At 34.4% G+C, this 24,061-nt stretch overlaps 2 protein-coding genes across 4 annotated transcripts; one reads left to right on the top strand and one right to left on the bottom strand.

The window, feature by feature from the left end:
* Positions 1–205: 205 nt before the first annotated feature.
* On the bottom strand, positions 206–6,536 carry LOC131938827 (tRNA N6-adenosine threonylcarbamoyltransferase, mitochondrial). 2 transcript variants are annotated; one of them, XM_059297033.1, is made up of 12 exons: positions 6,412–6,536; positions 4,663–5,004; positions 4,214–4,313; positions 3,781–3,875; positions 3,604–3,666; positions 3,271–3,400; positions 2,863–3,067; positions 2,477–2,622; positions 1,858–1,988; positions 702–773; positions 407–491; positions 206–353 (listed from the first exon to the last, which is right to left on the bottom strand). In XM_059297033.1, exons 2-11 carry the CDS (start codon positions 4,992–4,994, stop codon positions 410–412), a joined length of 1,356 nt encoding a protein of 451 aa, XP_059153016.1. In that variant the 5' UTR covers positions 4,995–5,004; positions 6,412–6,536; the 3' UTR covers positions 206–353; positions 407–409. The 2 variants fall into 2 exon arrangements, with proteins under 2 accessions (XP_059153016.1, XP_059153015.1); XM_059297032.1 differs by having other exon boundaries at positions 6,180–6,530.
* Positions 6,537–6,572: 36 nt separating this feature from the next.
* LOC131938760 (AP-5 complex subunit beta-1) lies at positions 6,573–19,899 on the top strand. Of its 2 annotated transcripts, none has more exons than XM_059296912.1 (26): positions 6,573–6,607; positions 7,454–7,664; positions 8,195–8,286; positions 8,502–8,631; positions 8,869–8,997; positions 9,358–9,470; positions 9,667–9,712; positions 9,943–10,092; positions 10,204–10,278; positions 10,470–10,610; positions 11,026–11,155; positions 11,491–11,626; positions 13,524–13,613; positions 13,735–13,870; positions 14,350–14,485; positions 14,988–15,094; positions 15,197–15,269; positions 15,671–15,737; positions 16,116–16,186; positions 16,331–16,404; positions 16,492–16,570; positions 16,991–17,020; positions 17,156–17,219; positions 18,402–18,572; positions 18,779–18,861; positions 19,182–19,899. In XM_059296912.1, exons 2-26 carry the CDS (start codon positions 7,536–7,538, stop codon positions 19,394–19,396), a joined length of 2,667 nt encoding a protein of 888 aa, XP_059152895.1. In that variant the 5' UTR covers positions 6,573–6,607; positions 7,454–7,535; the 3' UTR covers positions 19,397–19,899. The 2 variants fall into 2 exon arrangements, with proteins under 2 accessions (XP_059152895.1, XP_059152894.1); XM_059296911.1 differs by lacking the exon at positions 6,573–6,607 and adding an exon at positions 6,612–6,651.
* The last annotated feature ends 4,162 nt before the right edge of the window (positions 19,900–24,061 follow it).

Raw genomic sequence — 24,061 nt, 5'->3', positions numbered from 1 at the left:
GGCTTACAGTCCTAAGTCCAAGCTTGAGACCTTCAGGCTAGTAGCCAAATGCTCTATTATTTGACTACCTCATCCCATCATATGGGAAATAGGTGTTTATAAATTAAAAGATTAAATATAATTTATAAAGGAGTTAAACCAAAATCCATTAAAAAAATATTTTTTTATACAAAAATTTAATATAAACTTCTAAGAGTATATACAATTGATATCATGTACATTAAAGTAGGAAGCACTCAGATATTTTTGATGATTGCAGACAAAATGCAGAGGACTTGGAGATATATTGCCTGAATCACTGGGCAGTATAACATCTATCATGATGATTACAGAACTGCTGTGTAAGAAAATTATTGTCAGTTTTAATTCACATTTCCTCTTAGTACACTTGTAAACAAGAGCTCTTCTGTCACCTTGGCATTAATTTTAGTTTAGGAAGTTTTATTCTCGTGTTGGTTACTTCCCCTGATATGTCTCTTCCAAAAGTAGCCCTACAAAATTAGGAATGTTTAAAAAAGAAATTAAATAAACCAAAATTTCATCATGAGTCTTGATATAAAACCACTAAATCAACAATCTTGAGTAGCTACAATTAGACTGCAGATCAACAGAACATGAGGTTAACTTTCAATAACTGCAGCCTAGGTGACTTATCAAAGTATGAAAATATGGCTTAAGTTAAAACAATGCCCATACTGTACCTAGCTTGCACGTCTAACAAGTCTGCACTTTCCAGGAAGTTTCTACCACTCAAAAGCTTTTCCATGCCATTCCTAGGGTTATAAAAAATTACATGATAAAAATTTTCATTCCAAATGTTTCATCACATCAATAATTTTACAGCAGGCTAAGTATTACTAATTATTAAACTAAAACATTGTGCAATTTAAACAGGAAAGTGTATGTTTAAAAAATTATATCAATATTACACATCATCTTTCATTTGAACTGTGAATCCCTAATTTATTTTTTTAGCTTTATAGCCTGTAAATATATGCTATTTTAATGATATGAAACTAACAATAAACTACTTGTGCTGCTTACCCATGTCTAACCCACTTTCGGCAACTTACCACAAATTACAGTTATATCTAACAAACTCTTGATAACCGCTATCTCTTTTTAAATAAACACATTCATTTTAATATTATGTGTAAATGAAAAGGGGCTGAGACTATCTTGTGTTTGTAAGATGATAAGCAACTATCTTCCAATTGACAGACTGTAAACATAAGCGCTTGTAACCCTATCCATCACGAGACCATCGCACTCTCCTTGCGTTTCTCGGCCTTACAAAAAAACTCTCCACGAAAAGCATATTTTCTAAGCAAAGGTTGTGATAAGCTTATCCTGCCATGCTTTCAGTCTTATCAGCCCCTGCCATATGACTATGTATCAAATTGTTAACTGGGAAAAACATTCCATCTATCGCTAATAACAGGAAATTTGTTGCAAGAAAGATTTATCTTTTTACAAAAAGTTTTTCTCACTCAGTGCAAGTCTGTATATATTAAAATAATTATGTGGCCTACTTTCTAAATGAACTGAGTGACACGGAACAATTTTTTAACACGGGTGTAGGATCGTACTCTTTTAAAAACATTCAAGGACATAAATACAATTTAACATAGTCGACACATAGTCGATCCCAGTCTTAATCCTCATGTTGTATACATGTATTATTAAACAAAACAAAGGCCTTAACTGTAAGTTATTTATAGATTAACTGACAGTCTAAACCACATAAAAAAAGTTTAAAGCACAGTTTATCTGGATATTTTATAGTGATAACCACAATTATTGACACAAACATGTTCAAGTTTTGAACTGCAGTAAAAAAAAACTCATTAAACTTACCATGCTATCATAATGCCATTGTCTGTGCACAACTTCTGTGGTGGGCAGACCAGCCTGTAGCCGTACTGCGAACAAATGTAATCCAAATTTTCCCTGAGATAGTTATTGCTAGCTACACCTCCAGACACCACCTATAAGTACAAACATACATCACAGTAGTCATCAGAAATACATCTCATCAGTGTGCAAATACAGTTAGACATTCAAGAGACTGGCTTTAAATTGCCTAAAACATCATGTTTTATTGACAGAATGTTACTGTGACTAAACTATATTTATCCTAAAAACACTGGGGAAAAAAGAAATGGTAATTAAAATATTAGAGACTTGTAAAGGTTGTTTGTCTTTTTCTCTGATCAAGCTTAATCCTAGTGTATTCTTTTAATTTTTGTTTAGTGCTCAATCAGGATGATGATGTATCACATTCACCTTTGTTTCTTAGAACTTGAAAAAAATAGAGAAAAGAAATATGACACACCCACAGGCAAAGCCAATAAAAGTGCAGTTCAAAGTTTTTACATTTACATTATGAAATGGTGAAAATATAAAGGTCTGGGAGAAATAAAATAGAAATGTTCCAAGATTCAAACATTGACTAATGAAAAAACAAATATTTTACCAATGTTTTGTTAGCACCTAGAAGTTCTCTCATGTCCACAAAAGCAAAGGCTCGCTGAAGCCGTCTGGCTATGTGGTAGATGAGGTTATACTGAAACCAAGCACACAAATCTGCAGCATTTGGGAGAACTTCTTCTTGGGGTATCCCTATATTTATACAAAGCTAAAATAATTTAATCAAATTTCAAAAGTCTCAGCTAGTTACACTAGTCAAATTTAATTTTAAAACTCAGGACTGAATTACAGTTAATTCTATAACTTTAAGTTTGGGCTGAATTAAAAATAAGAGATATCACTTGAAGATTTCTAAGATTTAAAAAAATAAATTCAGCACCAACAATCAAATATGTAAATATATGTAAAACAAATTTCAATATTTTAAGTTACCTAGTCTGGTATATTCTTGCAGGATCTGTCTCCTTGCAGCTATTTTCAATCCAGTAAAGGAAAAGTTACAGTCAGCTCTTTGAGTCATGACTTGAACAGGAGGGAAAGCCTGAGGGTCGCCATCTTTTGCCATCAGTTCCACGGCTGTTCCACCATTGAGGCAGCTGAACTTTTCTAGTTTGTTTAATTTCAACTCTCTGGCAGTCTAGTCAGAAGATAATTATGTCTTTAAACCCACCATCTTACATTGGGATAATTAATCTAATCTAATAATATCAATTACATAATGTTTCTTTAAAATGTTTGAAAAACATTATTTAGAAAAGTTAAGCTGAAGTAACTTGTTAATTTCCTATGAACATATTTTGACTAAGTTTGACTACTGATGTGAATGACTAAAAGTGGTACCTTATCAAAAGCCTCTCCTGGAGAGGTGTCAAAAGTTGAACCAAGTAACAAAAACTCATCAATGTCCTGTGCTATTGCAAGTATACAGTGGCCACCACTGACCAGTAACACCATAAAAGGAAACTCAATCCTATGAATATATAAGAACAGGTGTGGTCAGAAGTATTTTCAATTCTAAAAATTTAAAGCTATCATGTAGAAAATTGCAAGTTTTAAAGATGGTGTATTAAGCAAAGTTCAACTCTGTTCAACATTGATAATATACAGATATAAAAACTATCTAGCAGTACCATAATATCAAACCAAACTTAACTGATTTATTGACATTCTAACCTCTCAACCATTCTGGCAGTAAGAGCATGGGCCTCCATGTGGTGAACTGGTATTAACAATTGCCTAAAGTAAACACATTTTAATTACTATTTTTAAAACAACAATATTATTAAGATGTAGTATTTAGTAGAAATAAATAACAAGTTTTATTTTAAATATGTTTCTTTCCCGATGTACCTGGACAATTTGGCTAGTTTTTGAGCATGAACAAGACCTACACGTAGAGACATGATGAGCCCAGGTTTCACTGTAACAGCAATGGCATCCACATCCTAAACAAAATATTGAATGTTATTGCTACATGTGTTTTTTACACAATGTATACCATTTAAAACAGAAACTTTATAATTAATTTAAAAAGTCATACAAATGTTGCTGATAAAGTTGTCACTCAAACTGCTTACAGTAATAGAGAGCAAGCAAAAAATAAAAGATTATTTAGTTTTCAGATGTAAACAACTGTAATAAAACATAAAGTTTTCAAAATATGTTTTAATAGCTTCCTCTCACATAAAAATAAAATAAATAATTCACACAGCGTTTAAGAGAGAATACCTGAACTATCTGAATTTAAGTGTCATTAAAAATCAATCAAGACAAAAAGATTTACCTGCACACTCATGTTTGCAGCATCTAAAGCTTTTTGAACAACAAGTTCAACATTCTGTGAATGTAATTCTTTAGCAACATTTGGGATAATTCCACCGGTTCTGAAATATTTATGAAAGATAAATTAACTTAATTTTAGACACATTAGATTTCTACATGAACCACAGGAAACTTTTTCCCTTCCTCACAATGTATGCTTTACTGTGGAGTAGGCCTATGACACTGAGATATAGCAATAAATAATTACTTTGTCATAGAGGCAGAAGATGTTCCCCCCCCCCCCCCCATTTATTAGGTTACTAACCTTAACAGTACTATATCACTATAGCAAAGGATTTTTTTATGCCAGTAAAGTGGTTAGGTTCAAAATATAGGGTCAGATGAGGTTGCTAACTATGGGCCTATATACACTATTTCATAAAGTAAGTGTTCATGGCAATAAAAAATTACTCATTGTGAATGGATAACTGTGAATTCAAAGCCTCTCCTATAATGTTCCCATGTTCATCAACAACTGCTGCTCCAGTGTCATCACAGCTTGTTTCAATTCCCAGCACAGTTCTGAGTTTCTTGTGTTGAATTAGGACTGATGTTGTTTCAGCACATGGATACAGCAGCTGTGTACATTGACTATGAAAAGAGGTTAGTTGCAAAACGTCACTTTTTGAATACAACAAACTTCGGGTGTTTGTACAAAGCTTCCTGTTAATGTTAATGATGATTGGCACCACTGGTGGAGAAACCTGTTGTAGCCTAGTTAACTGCAATAACTTGAATCTCATTTTTACAAATCTGGAATAAATATATTAAATAGGTTAAAAAAATATTCAGTTCAATCAATATCTGTTAGTTGTTAGCTGTTAGTTGAATCAAATGTCTTGATTTGAGTAGGTTGGTAACTTGGTTCCTGTAGTGTAGGTATTATTTGTTGTTGAGACTACTATTACTTAATGTATTTTATTTATGATTGATTTACTATTTACTCAATACAGTACAGTAAGGCAGTAATTATATAATATAATTATATCTTGTAAGTTATACTTTAAATTATACTAGATCTACAAAATTCTAGATCTAGATCTATATATCTTAGTAAAGTTAGTAGGCCTTTTTTTTTTACTAGTATTACTAGACTACTATTAATAATATAATAGGCAGGGTAATCTATCGTTTTGGGTACGTAAAATCGCCCGCGACTTGTAATGTGAAAACCAGGTGACTCCTTAAATTTTAATAATTATTTCACATTTTGAGGAGGATTTATATTTTTTAAAATACAAAAATGTTTCCTTGTTTCATTTATGTACCTGTTTTTAAAGAATTGAATTAAAACTTTTCAGTAATAAATGAAGACTAGCGATGTTTCCAACAGATGCAACCATGCTCATTTACTATAGCAGCCATCTTGTTTAAGTTTTATTTTTATAAGCTTTTAGCGCGAGATCAGGGGGAAGCCACTCTATTTTACAAATGGCTGCTGTTTATATAGCAAATCTTGCTCTCAGACACTGCTGTTTAAAGTTAATTTCTGGCCTATATCGATATATTTAGCCATTGATTTAGGTTTATTATTCATTTATCTATAATATTTGACACAAACATATGACAATATACTCCTATTAAAGCCTTGACAATGAGGTAACGTTTTCGTACATTAATAGCCGCGGGCGATTTTACGTACCCAAAACGATAGATTACCAATAGGCAGTTAGCAATAGTAATAGTATTACACTATTACTTTAATATAGGCCTACTTATACTAATAATATACTTTGGATACCTTTAGCCTTTACTAGATCTATATTTCTAGAAGACTAAGAATAAGATGGTATAGTGATAGTCGGTATACTAAATAGTAAAAATACTAGATTCTAACTAAGGCCTAAGGTTTGACCCTAGAATAAAAATTAAAAGAATCTAGATTCTAGATGTAGATCTAGATCTAGTAGTAGCCTAACTTTACCCACCGGCTTTGCTCCCGGTGTACACTACCCAGTAGATCTAGTCTAGAGTCTAGATATAGACACTGGTATCAGTTTGAGTAACAGACATGAGTTTGCTGTTCACAATCACTGTGTTATGTTAGTTATTGCACAAGGCGAGGATAATCGCGGTCATCGGAGACCACGGTGCCTCGTTCTGCTTAATATTCAAAGGGTCTACTCGAAATATCAACCCATTCATCATTTTTTAACGTACTGTCAAACTTAAAATAGATCTAGATTTAGATTCTAAATCTTATTTTGTAAAACTTAATAATATAATAATCTTTATTAATTTTTGTTTCTCTGCATTTCAATGTTGTAAAGAGTCACGACATTTAGTTAGTCTTTGCTATTAATAAATGTCATGTGATAATACATTTTTGGAAAGTAAACATAAACCGGTAAGGGGAGTAAGTACGATTTTCCCCCCACCCATTTTATTATTTTATCACAGGTTTTATTATTAGTTATCCTATCGTAATATTTTCGCTATTACTAGATGATCTAGAATTCTAGATCTAGATCTATATTATAATTATAAATTATTAGATTTAGATCTAGACTAGATTCTACTTTTAAATTAAAAATTTGAATTATTTAAATCTGTTTGGCCTACACACAACATACTACTGGAGATCTAGATCTACTACTAGATCTAGATTCTAGAATCTACTAGCAACTGAACTAGGCCTAGATACTAGATCTAGATTCTAGATCTAAAACTATACTATATACTAGATCTAGATCTAGATTTATATACTAATACTACTATATATATAGATCTAGATTCTAAATCTATATATGGTGGAAGATAGAAGAGAATCTAGAATCTAGACCGTATTTTTATTTCTGAATCTGACACTGTGTGACTGTGAATGAATGAGGAATGTGATGACTGAGTGTGAGTCGTGAGGTATGAAAAAATTAAATAGAAGAAAAAAAGGATTCTAACACAATATTTTAAATAATTTTTAATATTTAGATTTAGATTAGGCTATATTAATTTTTAACTGTATGCAAGTTCAACTATTCAATACAATTACATACCTATATATAGTATATAGCATTATGATTATTATAAATATTATAGATTAAGATCATGCCTACTATACTAGTAACTATAAGTATAGTATAGGCCAATATCAATAATGCCAAGCAATATGATGTGAATATGTATATTCAGCAGGCAGGACTATGTACTATGTATAAAATCATTTATTTAAAATTAAAATGTATATCTCTCATTTTGTCCCCAGGTATCAAGCTACTCGTCATTTTGTACTGATGTTAACTAGAATTAAGCATTAAATAGAAGTTAAAACTCCATTAAAGTTCAAGATGTCTGTACAGAAATATAAAAAGACTGGAGATAGTCGAACAATTTTGGAAAAAATCCGTACTAGTCTTTCTACAGGAAATACAACAAAACTTTTTGAAGATGACTATTTTATTTTTGAATTGATAAAGGTTGAAATTCTTTTCCTCAATATTTTGTTTTCCTTTTTAAATAAGATTTTGATGATAAAAACAATATATGTAAAAATTAAATCATGTTGTTTAAAATAATTGGAAGCAAAGAAACAATATACAAATCTTATAAAATAAACACAACAATTTAAGTGCTGTTTCAGCTACTGTATATCATTGAAAACTATTTTTATTAGCAATTCAGAGCTGTATTATTTTATCTTGACACCAGTACTGTGCTTGTGATGTGGCTGTTTCTGTGCACTTGTCCTGTTAGTGTATTAAAGTGACACATAGTCAAGCTTATATCAATACCTCATGCTACATCCTATATAAACAATTCATTTGTATCTTGTAGGCAGACATGTTTGTACTTTTCTAGAAGTTATTTGTGAAGTTACTTTTGATAGGTCAATAATACTCTTGAAAAGCATTTCAATGTTAAAAATTAATTTTTTTTTTTAACTTTTTCATGTGTAAAAATTACAACATATATTTTAGTCTATAGTATTTCTAAATTTATTTTTCAGCTCATCTATGATGATGCGTTGGACACTCATGTAAAAATTGAAATTTTAACAGTTATTGAACAATATGGCAGTGGCGTTCTTCCAACAAATAGGTATATTAATGATAGTTTGTAATGTTTTAAAAGGTTTTTATTAAATTTTTGTTAAAAGTTAATGTAGAAATGTGTTTCATTTAATACATATGCAAAGAAAACATTGGGACCTGGTTATGTTTAAACACAATTAAAATTTATTGTATTATTTTTAAAAAGTAGACTTGTTCATTTGAACAACTGATGTATTTTGGTGGTTAATCCTATATTTTCAGTGTTGATCAAGCAATAAGTGCTCTGTTGGATATATTTAAAGATACAGAAGCTAACACAGCCACTGTTCCGGTCTCTACTCAACTACTCATTACCATCACAACCATATTTATTGTTAATGTGGAATTGCTGGTAACTATAGACATCATGAAAAATAAATTTACTTAAATGTGAAATGTTTGTGATAATATAAAATATATAAATAGACACGTTGGCAAAATTCAAACTCATTTTATGATTTTCTTATATTTATTATAAACTAATTAAATTGGGCTTGCTTGATTGCCAAAGCCCATACATTCTGGTTTTCTAGAATGATGTCCCATTACATTTTTGATCTATAGTAGGAATTATTTTTTTTCTGTGTAGGAAACAGATTTGTGTATGAGGTTTGTGAATCAGCTGACAGAAATTGTGACCAAAACCAACAATGTCAGCACCAGAAGACTGAGAGCTAGTTGCTGTCAGTGCCTCGTTCAACTTGTCACCTGGAAGCCTGTCAGTTACTTTTTAGTGTTTTGTTTTATTTAATGAAGGCTAAAGAAATTTCACTGTTTGTTATTTGTACTGAGTGATGTTGCAGTTATGCTTAGTCAAACATTGTTTTTGGGCATTTCTTCACATTTAACTCTCCCTAATCAATTATTCATTAAACCAACTCAAATATGTTCTAACACTAAAAAATTTTTTGCCTTGTAAAAACATTGTTATAGAATTTAACTAAATGGAGAGTCTTTCATAAACTAAAACAATTATAAAAAGTCTCAGGATTTCATGAAAGTTGTATTGAAAATTAAGTGAATAGATAAATTATTGGGTTGTTTTAAATGTATCTTGTATTCAATTCATTTGTAACAGGGGTTACTATGGCGATGGAAGGACGTATTAGCTAACCTTGCAAAAGAAGAGAAAACTGATGTGTGTCAGGACTACATGCACTTATATAGTTCCATCATTACTCATCCAGATAAGTATGTTATCTTTTTATCTATAATCCTAGACAGTAATACTTACTACTTGGCATTTTGAATCCTCACTTTTTAGATCAATTTTAACGGAGCATTGTTCAGGTTTTTTTTATATTTCATGTTGTACTTTTTACATATAGCCCAAAAACTTTTATACCTATATTGATGTTATTATTTATTTTATTATTTTACTTGGTAGTACTGAATTAGAGCAAGCCAGTAGTGAATTACATTCCAAGAAAATGGTAATAAAATATTTTGTGTTTACTGTAAAGTAGATTGGTTTAATATAATCATCTGTGTCCACTGTAAAGTAGATTTGTTTAATATAAGCTTTAGTGTTCACTATATAGTAGATTTGTAACAGGTTTTATAGCTTAAATAAAAAATCATAATTGAAAAATAAAATTAATTACTTAAGAAAACAAAGTAGCAGCTATTTCAGTATGTCTGTGTATTGATATTTTTGCTGTAGGTGTCAGGGAAAAGCTCAGAGAGACAGGAACTTCTGCCCATGGTTTCCCACATCATGGAGAACATGTTCCTTCTAACTCCGGCTGGCCTCGCCTCCATAGCCTCAGCTGTTGCCAAAGTAGTGAGAAACTCTCAGGAGATCTCCCCATCTGTGAGTAGTGTCCCTTGATCTGGCACTCTTTACTCTTGGTATGAGGCTAGCAATCAGAAATCCTATACAACTTAACTTAGGTTAAAGAAGTGCTTTTCTTTATTCCAACAGATATTCAAGCCTTTAATGCTGCAGTATTTGTCAGTTGTGGATCCTACCATTGTCTTTTTAATGCTTCATTTCCAGGTACTTTTACTCTTTTAAATATAGGGAATATAAATAGAATTTCTTTTAATTATATATTAATTTTTTTAACTTCTATGTGATAGTACATTAACATTCCACTGAACAACTAAATTTTTAACTAGTTTTAATGGAGCGTTACTTTCTTAAGGGATAAATGCTCCCACTTAAACTGACTGCTATTCCATCTTTAGAAAAAATTTAAGGGAGAAATCCTGTCAGCTAGTGAAGAAAAACAACTGTTGAAAAAAGCTCTTGATTGTGTGAATCAACCCAATCTAGGGTCCTACACCCGGCTGTTGATATGTCAGTGTATTTCATCATACCTGCAGGATGTAAGTATTAGAATCTACTATGTATTTCATCATACCTGCAGGATGTAAGTATTAGCACCTACTATGTATATGTCACACTTGCAGGATGTAATTATTACCAACTGTAGTGTATTTTGTTATACCTGCAGGATGTAAGTATTTCTCACATTTAACCTAACAATAACCTCATAGTCTGAAATAACTGAACACCTAGTTCCCACAGGAGGATGATTTAGATGCTTATAAAAATGGATTCTCGGTTTACTTTCCTATGTTTAATACATCGTAAGTCCAAGTTAACAGCATGTGTTGGTTGTCAAAGTTTGGGCTTGTCAAATGTGATATTAGTTTTTCCTTCCATCTGATAAAAATTATTTTATGCATGTCTGTTAACAAGATCATTTGCTAAATACCTGCACACCTCTTCCTTCCCCAGGACCAGAAGAAAAGTGGTCTCAACAGTTTAGCCAAAGACATGCGGCCAGTTGTGTTTGACCCACTGGACCTACACTTCTGTAAACTGACTCTACTGGGGTCAGGTCTTGGTGCAGACAGTCAGGGCAGAGGTGAGCTGTTTGACTTAAGTCATTTTACTTTCATTGGCTGGTTGGTTCAAGCAATTAGCACATTACATCTCTTTAAGTTGATTAAAGTACATGAGCATCGCCTGAGACATGAATAAAGTTCATTTTTTTTTTTACACTTTGAAATTGACATGGAAAATGTTGTCAATACTATGTCAAGCATGCCTCTAAGTTCCCCAACATGAGCCAGGTACCCATCTAAGCTGGGTGGGCTTAAATTCTAGAACACACCTCTGATTTATAATTAGTCTGTATAACCTCCTAATAAAAGGCTTGAGGCTACAGTGTTGATGGTAGCATGTTTTTGTCCTGACCAGATCTCTCTGCTGACCTACATTACCTCAAGCAGTTAGCTGAGACTACGGGTGGGGCTAGAGTCACCAGCCTCCTGTTTCACCTTCTGTTTCTCCATGTTAAAATCAACACTCAAGACGTACACACCAATGTCCTGAGGTCTGGCTTATATTTTTGTAAAACTAAAAAAAACTTCCATAGTCAGATATATTTTGATATTTTAGCGTTAAGCTAATCTATATATATATATAAAGCAATGTATGTCTGTGTGTCTGTGTGTCTGTCCTTTATGCATTACTACACCTCTTATCACATCGCTGTGAAACTTTGGGAAGTTGTTGAGATTATTCCTGGGGAGGTTTTTGCGAAAACAAAAATTTCAAATTCGCAGGGGTGGCGCCCCGGCAGGGCGCGATTTGTTTTTCTCTATATACGGTATATAAAAATAAAAGTCTATTTTGATTTCACACTGTTCATCCGATAGCCATGAGACTTTGGGGAGTTCATTATACCACTCTAGGGAAGGGTTCTGTAAAAAAATAAATTTTTAATTTCGTAAGGGCGGCGCCACGGGAGGGTCCGATTTTTCTCTATTTACGGTATATAAAAATAATAAAAGTGAATTGCAGTGACACCGTTTATCCGATAGACATGAGACTTTGGGGAGTTCATTATAAAACTAGGGAAGGGTTCTGTAAAAAATCATTTTTAATTTTGCAAGGGCGGCGCCACGGGAGGGTGCGATTTTTCTCTATATACGGTTTCTAAAAATAAGTCGATTTTGGTGTGACACCGTTATCCGATAGCCATGAGACTTTGGGGGAGTTGATTAGAACAATTCAGGGAAGGGTTCTGTAAAAAAAAAAAAACCTCTATTAATTTCTCAAGGACGGCGCAAAAAAATTTGTTTACTATTGCAAGGGCGGCGCACCACCCGGGGGGGGGAGCGATTTTTTTTCTCTATACACGGTATATAAAAAATATAACTCGGATGCGGTTCATCCGAGTGCCATGAAACTTTAGGGAGTAGATGAGAATACTCCCGAGAATATTTCTGCGATAAAGAAAACTTAAGTTTCTTATGGGCGGCGCCATATAGGGTACAATTTTCGTCAATACACGGTTTGACGCCCAGAGTTTTAGAGCGCCTAAGTTGGCACTTGGCATCCGTTAATCGAGTGTCCTGCATAGCGAGTAAGGGGTACTACTATATTCAGCGGTAAAACTACAACAGGCTTCTAAAAATAACTTTGTAACGCGAGGAAATCCTTCTGTACAGTTTCGTCCCCTTGCGAAAGATGAAAAAATAACTTTTTAAATATGAGGAGCCTACTGTAGAGTTTCGTCACTTTGCGATTGATGCAATAAGCACCTATTATTAGACAATCCAGTTAGAAATTGAGATCGAGCATCTAATAATAGACCATTAGTAACGCTAGCATATTGCATCAGTCACACTGATGTTTAAAACACGTCAAATACTTTTTTACGTGTTAAAGAAAAAAATCCTGTTCATTTGTGTCACTGTAGCGAATGACGAAATCTGCATCATTGTTCACATGATGCTATTTGGCACGATGGCGCCTGTTACTTTTAAGGAGCCAGGGGTCGTACGCTGCGTCTATACGGCAGTGTAATCGGGGGGTGGGGGCCCTGAGAGCGCCCCTCTACGTCTCTGACACATGGGCGGTCACCGAAGTGTGTTCTAACATTATTTCGGTGAGTGATTAATGTACACTCAATGTTTACATGCGGTAGTGTAGGTAAACCCGTGTCCCGATATTTTTTATTTAAGCGCAGGCATTATTTACATTTAAATAACTGACTTTTAGAAAAGACGGTCACGCGTCTAAGAACATGTGATTGGTAACGCGTTAGTGAAATCCTTCTAATACATTTCGCCAAAATTACTTCTATCCCCGCGGCAACGCGCGGGGGACGGGTACGCTAGTTATTTATAAAATTTTAAATAAGCACATTGTTGAAACGTATTTTTAAATTGCATATCAAACGAACACAATTTATTTCACATTTGCGTATCTATTTCACATTTCAGGATAACCAAAAAACTGTTCAAAAGTTTCCCTCACTTGATTCCTGTGATAGTAGATTTCTTACGTGCTGTTAAGGCTAATCAACCACATTCGTAAGTAAATTTGGTTTAAAATTAAAATTAGAATTTTCTTTTCACCTCAAGTGATGGGAGTGTAAAAATAAAATAAAAAGTAGTTGCAGCGTAAAATTAAAGTTTTCGTTCAATCATCAAGTGCTCTACACAAGGAAATCCTGTCCCTGTTACATGACACAGTTCTGACACTGGACATGAACACCTTGCTGGATAACTACAACAACTATCTGCAGGTGTTTTTTCTCTCAGCACAAGATGCCTCCATGCTACAGCAGGTGAGAAATGGACTGTATTTTCCTATAGGAGCAGTCATCTCCCCTTAGTCTCTAAGGCTTTGTATTTTGTTTTCTTGGAGTAGTCATCTCCCTTTAGTGTCTACCTAAGGCTTTGTATTTTGTTTTCTTGGAGCAGTAATCTCCATTTAGTCTCTTTCTTAGACTTTATATTTTGTCCTATTGGAGCTGCCATCTCCCTTAATTTCTACTATAGGCTTTATATTTATTTCTGTTGTAACAGTAATCACCCTTTGGTATCTATCTTAGGCTTTGTATTTTGTTCTTTTGGAGCTGTCATCTTACCATAGACAAGCTCAGGGTTGGCATACATGTCATTTTCTGTCCTGCCAATGTCTTGGGCCATCATTGACTACCATGCTGGCTATTTCAAGTTATGCTCATTCCATTATTTTGTTTTTAAAAACGTTTTAATGTTTTATAACATTTTTGCTTTAGATTAAAAAATGTATAACCCACAGAAGCCAATAAGAAGATTGCTAGAGTTGGTCAGTGAGGCTAAAGTGAATGCCTTAGATGACTGGGCCTTGGGCTGTCTTGTGCTGAGTATTTGCCGGACAATGATTCTACACCATCATACAGACATCTTGTATCCACGTAAGTGCTTCACTTTCACTAAACGTTGTAGCTATTTATCTCATTGCTGAAGAAACAGATAGCCAATGACATGTGAATGCTACAACCAACAAAACAGGACTTGGGCTACACATCAAGATATGGGCTACTTACCTAACCATCTTTTGTGTCAGCAACAAATTCTACCAGCTTGTAAGTTTAAAAGAAACAGTAGGCTTGAAATATATTCTAAGTGCTCATGATTATATTATATTAATATTTTTTAGCTTGCTTATATGCACTATATCATTGTTAAAGACTGTTATAGAGCTAGAAAGACTTAATCAAGAATAGAATTTCCACCCACTATAGTATGACAAAAACTAATGGGTAGCAATGAAAAAAAGTTGTATGTTCCACAATTATTTTCTGCCCACATTCTGTACTATTGTCTGCTTAAATTTATCATCACAGTTTTCTATAAAAATTCACAATAAATAAATAAATAAACTTCCAAATTTTTTAAACTTTTGTGTTGGTACAGAGATGGGAGACTTGTTGTGTTTTATGATGAACACGTACAGTGACTGTGATATCAGGGACCATGCCAGGTTCTACTATGCTCTACTTACACTGAACAGTGATGTCAAGGTAGGCTCTCGTCTTTCTGTGTTTTGGTTAGACAACTAACATTACATCGTTAACCAACATGTGTGTCATCAGGAAATTAATAATGTAACAACTATTTTTTAGGCTAAAGAAATCATTGGAGCAACCCTTATTGAAGGTATTCATCTTGGTGAAAATATTGCTGATTTTTTCCCTGGTGAGTTCTTAATAATTACAAATTTCTTTTAGAGAAATTCATTTTTTAAAAACAAAATATGTTTTTTATTGGTCCATTGTGTTACAAAAGTAAACATTTTTTATAGTGCTCTCATTTAAGTATGATGTAATTACTTATTAATATATTGAAGTCATGTCCCCTGTATAAAATCAGAAGATTTTTAACTCACTAAGAATGGTTATTTCCATATTCTGGAAAGTTTTCACTAAAACAAGAGAAATATGAGATAAAGAAGAGAGAACTTTTCAGGCACTACTCAGAATGTCACATCACCTGTTATTGAAGTGTTATAGGAATCATATTAAAGTAGAATATTGGTGCTGATTTCTTCCAAAATTTTACTTTTGTTTTTCTTACCTGACTAGAATTTTTATTTATAGGCTCTGTCATCCAAGCTGCCCCAGCTGTGATCTCATTTCTAGAGCAGTCACCTGTTGAATGGGACAGGTAGAAATATTTGCTTTCATGCTGACCTATTGAATGGGACAGGTACAAATATTTGCTTTCATGCTAACCTATTGAATGGGACAGGTACAAATATTTGCTTTCGTGCTAACCTATTGAATGGGACAGGTAGAAATATTTGCTTTCATGCTAACCTATTGAATGGGACAGGTAGAAATATTTGCTTTCATGCTAACCTATTGAATGGGACAGGTAGAAATATTTGCTTTCATGCTAACCTATTGAATGGGACAGGTAGAAATATTTGCTTTCATGCTAACCTATTGAATGGGACAGGTACAAATATTTGCTGTTCATTAAAATTTACTTTTTTTTTTACCTGCTACATTTATCATTTCTGAATTTCTATTGTCTTTCTAGGGAAGAGTTATCAGCAGAGTTTGAGATGACCAGCAGTACAGTGAGCACTTTTAACCCCCCACCTGTTACAGGTAAAACAGCTTTATAAGTGACATCTCTGCTGCAAATATTTTTTTAATAACATTCAAGGGAAATAACTTTATTTTTAAAGTAAATAATTTTAAATGTTTCTTTGGCTTTATTTGTTTATCATTGAATTAATATTTTTTTCTCAGAAGGACTGGAAGATTACTGGAAACAATTATCATGCCTAAAAACATCATTCATTTGTCAGTTAAAAGTCAACTTGGTAAGTACATCATAAATAACTAGTCTAGTAAACTTAACTTCAATATCAACCTTGTCATGAATTCTCTTTCCCTTTTTGTTGTTACAGAACAAAGACAGTGATTATGACCATCTGTTGGCAGTCTCCTTTGTTTTGGCTGAAAACACAAATTTAGTTCTTGGTGGTGGTAAGTAGTCCAAGCAGTATAATGTCAACTCCAGCCACAAGTGATGCTTTACTTTAGCTCTCTACCATGTGACACAGTAGGTCATGTGACAAACCTCTGACTGAGACTGTATGTTTGAAAGGCAGCATGAGTCCATATGGACGTCACATTGTTTTTGGTCGTTGCTTCAACTTGGTCTATCAGAACTTTGGTATGATTGGCAAGACTGGAATGTCAAAAGATTAAAACTTTGGCATCCAGTAATTGAGACAAAAATACTTCCTATAGACTATATGACATAGATTGTATTAAAGTATCAGCAGACACAAAAGGATGTAAACCTACTATGCTGTTGGATTATTAGCTTAGTTACATGTCAGTGTGATATCCAGCTTATAATTAAGTGATGTGATTGTTGATAAGTTTAATGTTGTTTTCCAGATGTCTGTGTTCCCTATCTTGACAAAGCAGGTAAGTTTTATTGTACTTTTTATATTTCTACAAAACTCCAGATTTTTAAAATAATAATATCTAGATTGCTTTCCTATAGAGAACAATGTAAAAAACACAACATTAAATCCAGTGTTGGTTTGTCTTTAACTGCAGCTCCAAAGTCTGTCCTGTGCAAGATGTCCCCTAAAGCACCATTGCCAATGTCTCTTCATGCCAGGTAAGTCAACCGAAATCTTCATACGTCAAATCGGGCTAGTAACTATCTCTGTGTATAGTACTGACCACAAGCTATAGGTCCCTACATCAGTACTGACCACAAGCTATAGGTCCCTACATGAGTACTGACCACAAGCTATAGGTCCCTACATGAGTACTGACCACAAGCTATAGGTCCCTACATGAGTACTGACCACAAGCTATAGGTCCCTACATGAGTACTGACCACAAGCTATAGGTCCCTACATGAGTACTGACCACAAGCTATAGGTCCCTACATGAGTACTGACCACAAGCTATAGGTCCCTACATGAGTACTGACCACAAGCTATAGGTCCCTACATGAGTACTGACCACAAGCTATAGGTCCCTACATGAGTACTGACCACAAGCTATAGGTCCCTACATGAGTACTGACCACAAGCTATAGGTCCCTACATGAGTACTGACCACAAGCTATAGGTCCCTACATGAGTACTGACCACAAGCTATAGGTCCCTACATGAGTACTGACCACAAGCTATAGGTCCCTACATGAGTACTGACCACAAGCTATATGTCCCTACATGAGTACTGACCACAAGCTATAGGTCCCTACATGAGTACTGACCACAAGCTATAGGTCCCTACATGAGTACTGACCACAAGCTATAGGTCCCTACATGAGTACTGACCACAAGCTATAGGTCCCTACATGAGTACTGACCACAAGCTATAGGTCCCTACATGAGTACTGACCACAAGCTATAGGTCCCTACATGAGTACTGACCACAAGCTATAGGTCCCTACATGAGTACTGACCACAAGCTATAGGTCCCTACATGAGTACTGACCACAAGCTATAGGTCCCTACATGAGTACTGACCACAAGCTATAGGTCCCTACATGAGTACTGACCACAAGCTATATGTCCCTACATGAGTACTGACCACAAGCTATAGGTCCCTACATGAGTACTGACCACAAGCTATAGGTCCCTACATGAGTACTGACCACAAGCTATAGGTCCCTACATGAGTACTGACCACAAGCTATAGGTCCCATCATGAGTACTGACCACAAGCTATAGATCCCTACATGAATACTGCCTACTAGCTATAGGTCCCTACTGATGTTGAGATGAAAGAAACATATTGACTGAAGTATTAAAGTAGGTTAAAGTTTTTATTTCAATTTTCTCAGGGCAGTGTTTGGGTACCAGAGGTCTACTTATGAATGTGACTTGACGCCTTTAAAATTTGAGCTCAAAGATTTTTTACTGCCATTCCCTTGGCATGTCTTTAATATCACAGACAAGCAGAAGTTTTTCAGTTTACATTGGAATAATTACTGTCAGAAGTCAAAAGATAAATAGTAAGTTAATGATGTTATTTTTAGAACTTTTGTACTCACATAAAAATTAAATCTCAATTAAAATTGGTATAATGAAAATAAAACATCAAACTAGTTATACATTTCAAGTGTAAGATCACTTTAAAAATCATGTATGTCTACAATTTAGCATCATGTGAACAATTGTTCCGCACAGAAATTAAAATCTTTTAAAATATATCTACCAGCATGGGTGTGGAATCTGTGAAGATACTCAAATGTTCTCGGCACAGTTTGATGCAAGTTTGGAAAAATGGATTTATATCCAGTAGTATGTAGATGCTAATTGTATTTAAAAAGAAATGTACAGTTTAGTTGTGAAAGTAAATAGTTCTTTTTGTTTATGTTTCTGTTACCAGTGAAAGAGAATGATCCAGTCACATGTTCAAATGTTTTAGCCAGTAGAAAAAAATTGTTTTATTTTCCTAGAGAGCTATGAAAGGGAAATAAGTTACCATCTCAGAGCATATATTATTATCCAGGCTACAATGGCTAGAAAAAAACTTAATATTAAAGATGTTTTGAGTTGAATACAAATAGTCTGCTTTATTTAGAGCCTGCCAAATGAAACTGTTTCTCATTTCTCCAAAGGTTCTAGCTGTGCTGGTGTCAGCAATGACGAGGAGGACTATGGCCCCGTTGACCACTACATGTTTTTTTTACCCCCACACCATCACCTGCTGCTGAGTGTCAGACCGCGGCCCACAGACGTAGTGGTTCACATAGCATCAGACCTGTGGCAGCTGCTCATCTACCTGGATGCTTATTTAGACCATTTGATGACTCCACCTGCTTTATACAGGTGATAATGTGGCATTTGATAAATCCACCTGCTTTAATATGCAGGTGATAATGTGGCATTTGATAAATCCACCTGCTTTAATATGCAGGTGATAATATGGACCATTTAATGATTCCACCTGCTTTATACAGGTGATAATATGGACCATTTGATAAATCCACCTGCTTTACAATGCAGGTGATAATGTTTGGATAACAGTTGAATCATGTGATACAAGCAAAAACAGGTGGTATAGTGTAGTCATGATTTGGGTAAGACAGAATAAAGATAAAAATTTTCAGCATTAGCAACCCTGATTCTGTCCTGTTCATGTTGTTTTTAATGTTAGATTTTTAATGTAAATGACATTTACAATTTTCTCCTTGTGAAGAAAAATAATTGTGTTGCTCATTACATTTGCCTTAATGATTATGTATACTTAACATATAAATTATTTTATCATGTATGCAATAAAGATTGATTAATTCACTATTTTTATATTTCTTTATTTTCATGTAAAGACTTGTGCAATATATCCAATATTGAATTTACTTCAATTTTATACTTCTGTAATAAAAACAAGAAAACTGTTGTGTGGAATTTTTATTTTCAATTTCAATGTATGAATTTAGAGATTCAAGGATATTTCACTTAGAATGCTGGTAGTTGTGTGCAAATGAGTTCACACAACATTAATGACCTCTGAGAACAACCTACCTATCAATGACCTGATCATTAATTGTTCCAGATAAAAGTGCTTTTTTTATAAAAATAATCATCTTTGTCTTAATTGGTCCAGATGTCAAAGTTAATTAACTGATTGATTAATTTAGAGCTTCAAATATTAATTAACCAATGTTACTGGATATCACCATAGAGATGACAATCATTACCTAAACATCTTGACATCATCTGTCATTCTTTTGTTGACAGTTCTGCTTGAACTAGGGGAAGTAAATGAACAGCATGATAATTAAAATGTCATTGTTCAGATGATAATGAATTGATCAGGCACTGGTTATACCTATGGACTTGTTAATGAATGATGTCTTCTACATCTAGGAGACACACCTATTTGAGAAGCTTTTTTTTTTAAATATGTAGGCCTTTATTCATTTATAGTAGAAGTAAATCATTTAAAAACAAACTTTAAAATTCCATCTCTTCATTACTGGGGTTGGTAAAGTACAGGTTGGCCAAGTTTCTTTACTGGGGTTGGTAATGTAGAAGTTGGCCTTGAGTATCTTTATTGCAGAATGATGCGCCGCCCACGAAGAACGCCGGTTGGGGGGGGGGGCAGAGTTTCTTTCAGGCATCTCTTCGCCCCCCCCCCCCCCCCCGAACGAAATGGAATTTATATAGAAAACATATAGTTTTACCAGTGTGTGTGTCGCCCCCCCCCCCTCCCCGGAAAATATTGATCGCCCCCCCCCCCCCGAAAATATCAAGTGCCCCCCCCCCCCCGGCGAATAAAGTGGAAGAAACGCTGGGGAAAGTGGGGGGGGCGGAGGTTTTTGTGATGTTCGATGTGTGGGGGTAAAAATATGTTGCATGTTTTAACATTTGTCACTAATCTTTTATTATTTTAGCTAGATACAACTTAGTTTGACGGTAAATTGTACAATATTTTGTCATGGTGTAACACCTAAATGTTGACATCCGATGCGGACCGCACCTCTGACCCCGCCTAAGACGCTCCTCTATTTGTTTACTTACAAAAATAAACTGTAAGACTGTAACATTTTTACAAAACTACATAATAATATAGTATAAATACACAATCAGGAAATATCAGATAGGCCTATAAAATGTAGGCCCTAAAGAATATTGATTTATTATTTAAAATCCTCATTCTTAAGGGCATGGGCGGGTGTACTTTTCGTCATAAATCCACTAAATCATCGATTTCCCACTTTTACTTGATCTATACAGAATAACCATCGTTGAATCTAAAAATGACATTGTTATGACCCTAAAATTAGTATTTAATTATGAAAATCCGGGTTCAATGTAGTGTGTACAGGGTCTTTTGTTTAATTTTTTAGTAAAAATAGCAATTTTTCGACCTAGAAAAGTACTATTAGGCTTCGCGGAAACCTAATGTGTTTCATATCAATGGAAAGGCCGTGACCTCCTTTCTTTATTTGTTCTAAAATTAAATGACCAATCAAAATACCTATTTTAATGTGATTATTTTTCTACGTCATAAAGTTGTTTATTTTACTCAGTCGGGTTTTTCCGGTATGCACATTTTTGACCTCAATTTTTTCATTGGCATACGGCGGCGGAAGCTAGTTAGCGATTGGTCGTTTCGCTTCGTAAGTAAACATTCCCTTAGTTTCAGCGCGTTGCTAAGTTTGATCTAGTTTTGTTTCTCTAAGCTTCTGTAAAATACTTACATTATTTTAACATATAATTATTTCAATTAAATATACTATTAACAGTTTAGATTAGTTTGTGTGAATTATCATAAGCAGTGAGGCGATTTAATTTGTTTCTCTTTCGATAATGCGTAGAACAAAACACTCGCTAAAAATAGATACACTACACACATCTAACTAATTTACTAAAGCTAGGGCACGTCCGAATGCAACTGATTGCAGCTACCTCCACTCAATCTAGCACTATTCAGACAAGCACTGGTGCAGATGTAATATGCACATTTACTAAGAAACTGCGGCAATGTAAGACACAGTTTTTACAGACAGAAGAAAGCACTGTTACATCTCGTACTGGTAGTACTAATTGTAAACCACAGCCATGCAGAATTATTGTCGACTGTGATTTGCTTCTTGATGTTATCAATACATGTGATGTAGTGGCTACTATTGATGAAAAAAGTGTAAAGGGTTTGCTTCAAGCATGGTGTGGCAGTAATAAAAATGTTGTAAACCGTAAGTATACAACTGCAAAAGAATCCAGAACAAGGCCTTTCACAATAAACAAAGACATCGTCTTATCATAATTGGCTTTAGACATGAGACCATGCAAAATATACTTCTGTTTCTGCGATAGCATAATTCAATTTTGGGCCCAGGCATGCTATGGCATTGCTGTCAAAAGAAGGAAACCATAGTCGAAGACTCAGTGAAGGACGCGAAAAAAGACGCCATGACAACAGCTTTACTACAACTCTAGGTAAAACAAAGAGCGCCAGAAAAAAATAAAACTAACAGCCGAACAAGCTCAGAAGGAATATATTCAGCAGCACCAAACTTCAGGCTATAAATGTGGTCGATTTTAGTGACATACAGCGATAAATTTTCATTTTTTGCAACTTTTTGTTAGTTTTTTGCGTTTTTCTCAGTTTGATGTTTTTTTGTACAATTGTTGAAATAACTTTGTTAATAATTATCAGAACTGAACTAAATTTGCTCCAGTTACTCTTTATATATGTTCAAATAAAACTGATAGAACACTTTTGGAATTTTTGTAAAAAAAAATTTTTTGTTGTTGAAATAGTGAAAAAATTGGACGAAATAATGAAATTTTTACAGTGATGTTTGAAAAAAAAAAGTAAAAAAATAACTATTTTCTTTTTTGAAAATGTAATCTATCAGAAGTCTTAAACACATGTGTCTGCAGACTATATTAAGTTTTCATGAAATTTGTACAAACCATTTTTGAGTTATTTCCATTTAAAAATCGTCAATAAAATCCAATATGGCCGCCGTCACCATGGCAACGCAAGATTTAAAAAATTAAAAAAAATATTTTTATGCTTAACTCTTTGAGTTATAACTATTAGCCAAGTATTACATCTTTAGACTCGGAAATAAGAAAGTTGGTACTCATCACCCGCCCATGCCCTTAAGCAGCAGTTGATTTCTTCGTTTAACTCCATTGTAGCCTGACGGCTGACGAAGGGGCCCACTGATAATTTTTGCATAGGGGCCCGAAAATCCTAGCTACGCCACTGTCTCACCACCAAACGTCTCACCATTAAATGTCTCACCACCAACATATCACGTCCCACTACCAAATGTCCTGCCAGCACTTTAAGCATCACCATCAGAGTTTCTTCCAGGCATCTCCAAAGCCCCCCCCCCCGAAAAAATTCTACCGCCTCCCCCCCCCCCCCCGAAGAAAGTCTACCGCCCCCCCCCCCCCGAAAATTTCAAGTGCCCCTCCCCCCCCCCCCCCCCCCCGGAGAAAAAAGTCTGGAAGAAACACTGATCACCATCTCAACACAAAATGCTTTATGTATAACCACGTTCACTTTTTGGGGTTTATTTTTCAACTTGTATCAAAATGTTTGTCGAAAACAGTTTGTTCACATCACGTTTGGACACCTTATTTTTTGTTTATTTGTTTGTTTGTCATTTTTTAAGGGGGAAAACATGGTCATTACCTAATGTGTACAAACAAAAGTAAAAAAAAAAAAAGTTCTTTAATGCCTTGGGATATGGGGGGAAAAAAAATTGTCTGAGTTTTTTAAAAATGCGGAAGCTTTTTTCCCGTGTCGAACGAGTCACTCCCACGCAGGTCTGCGTCTGCTGATTGCTTGAACTTTTGCCGCGGCCGAGCAGTTCCTGCTTCTAAATAACCAGGAAAGGAAATGTGAACCAAAGAAAGCAGGATTTCGGGAAGTTATTGTTATCATGCAACCGATGGTTCCCAGACTGTTTTGAGCTATCCCCAATGTGTTTTAGAGATCTGAAACACATGAAAGATTGTACACATTCCTAAA

The sequence above is a fragment of the Physella acuta genome, unplaced genomic scaffold, assembly GCF_028476545.2.
Source record: "Physella acuta isolate Inbredline_101_S28 unplaced genomic scaffold, ASM2847654v3 ptg000257l, whole genome shotgun sequence".
In the NCBI taxonomy this organism is placed as follows: Eukaryota; Metazoa; Mollusca; class Gastropoda; family Physidae; genus Physella; species Physella acuta.
The sequence above is the reverse complement of the archived record's forward strand: the minus strand, read 5'-3'. Positions and strand labels throughout refer to the sequence as shown.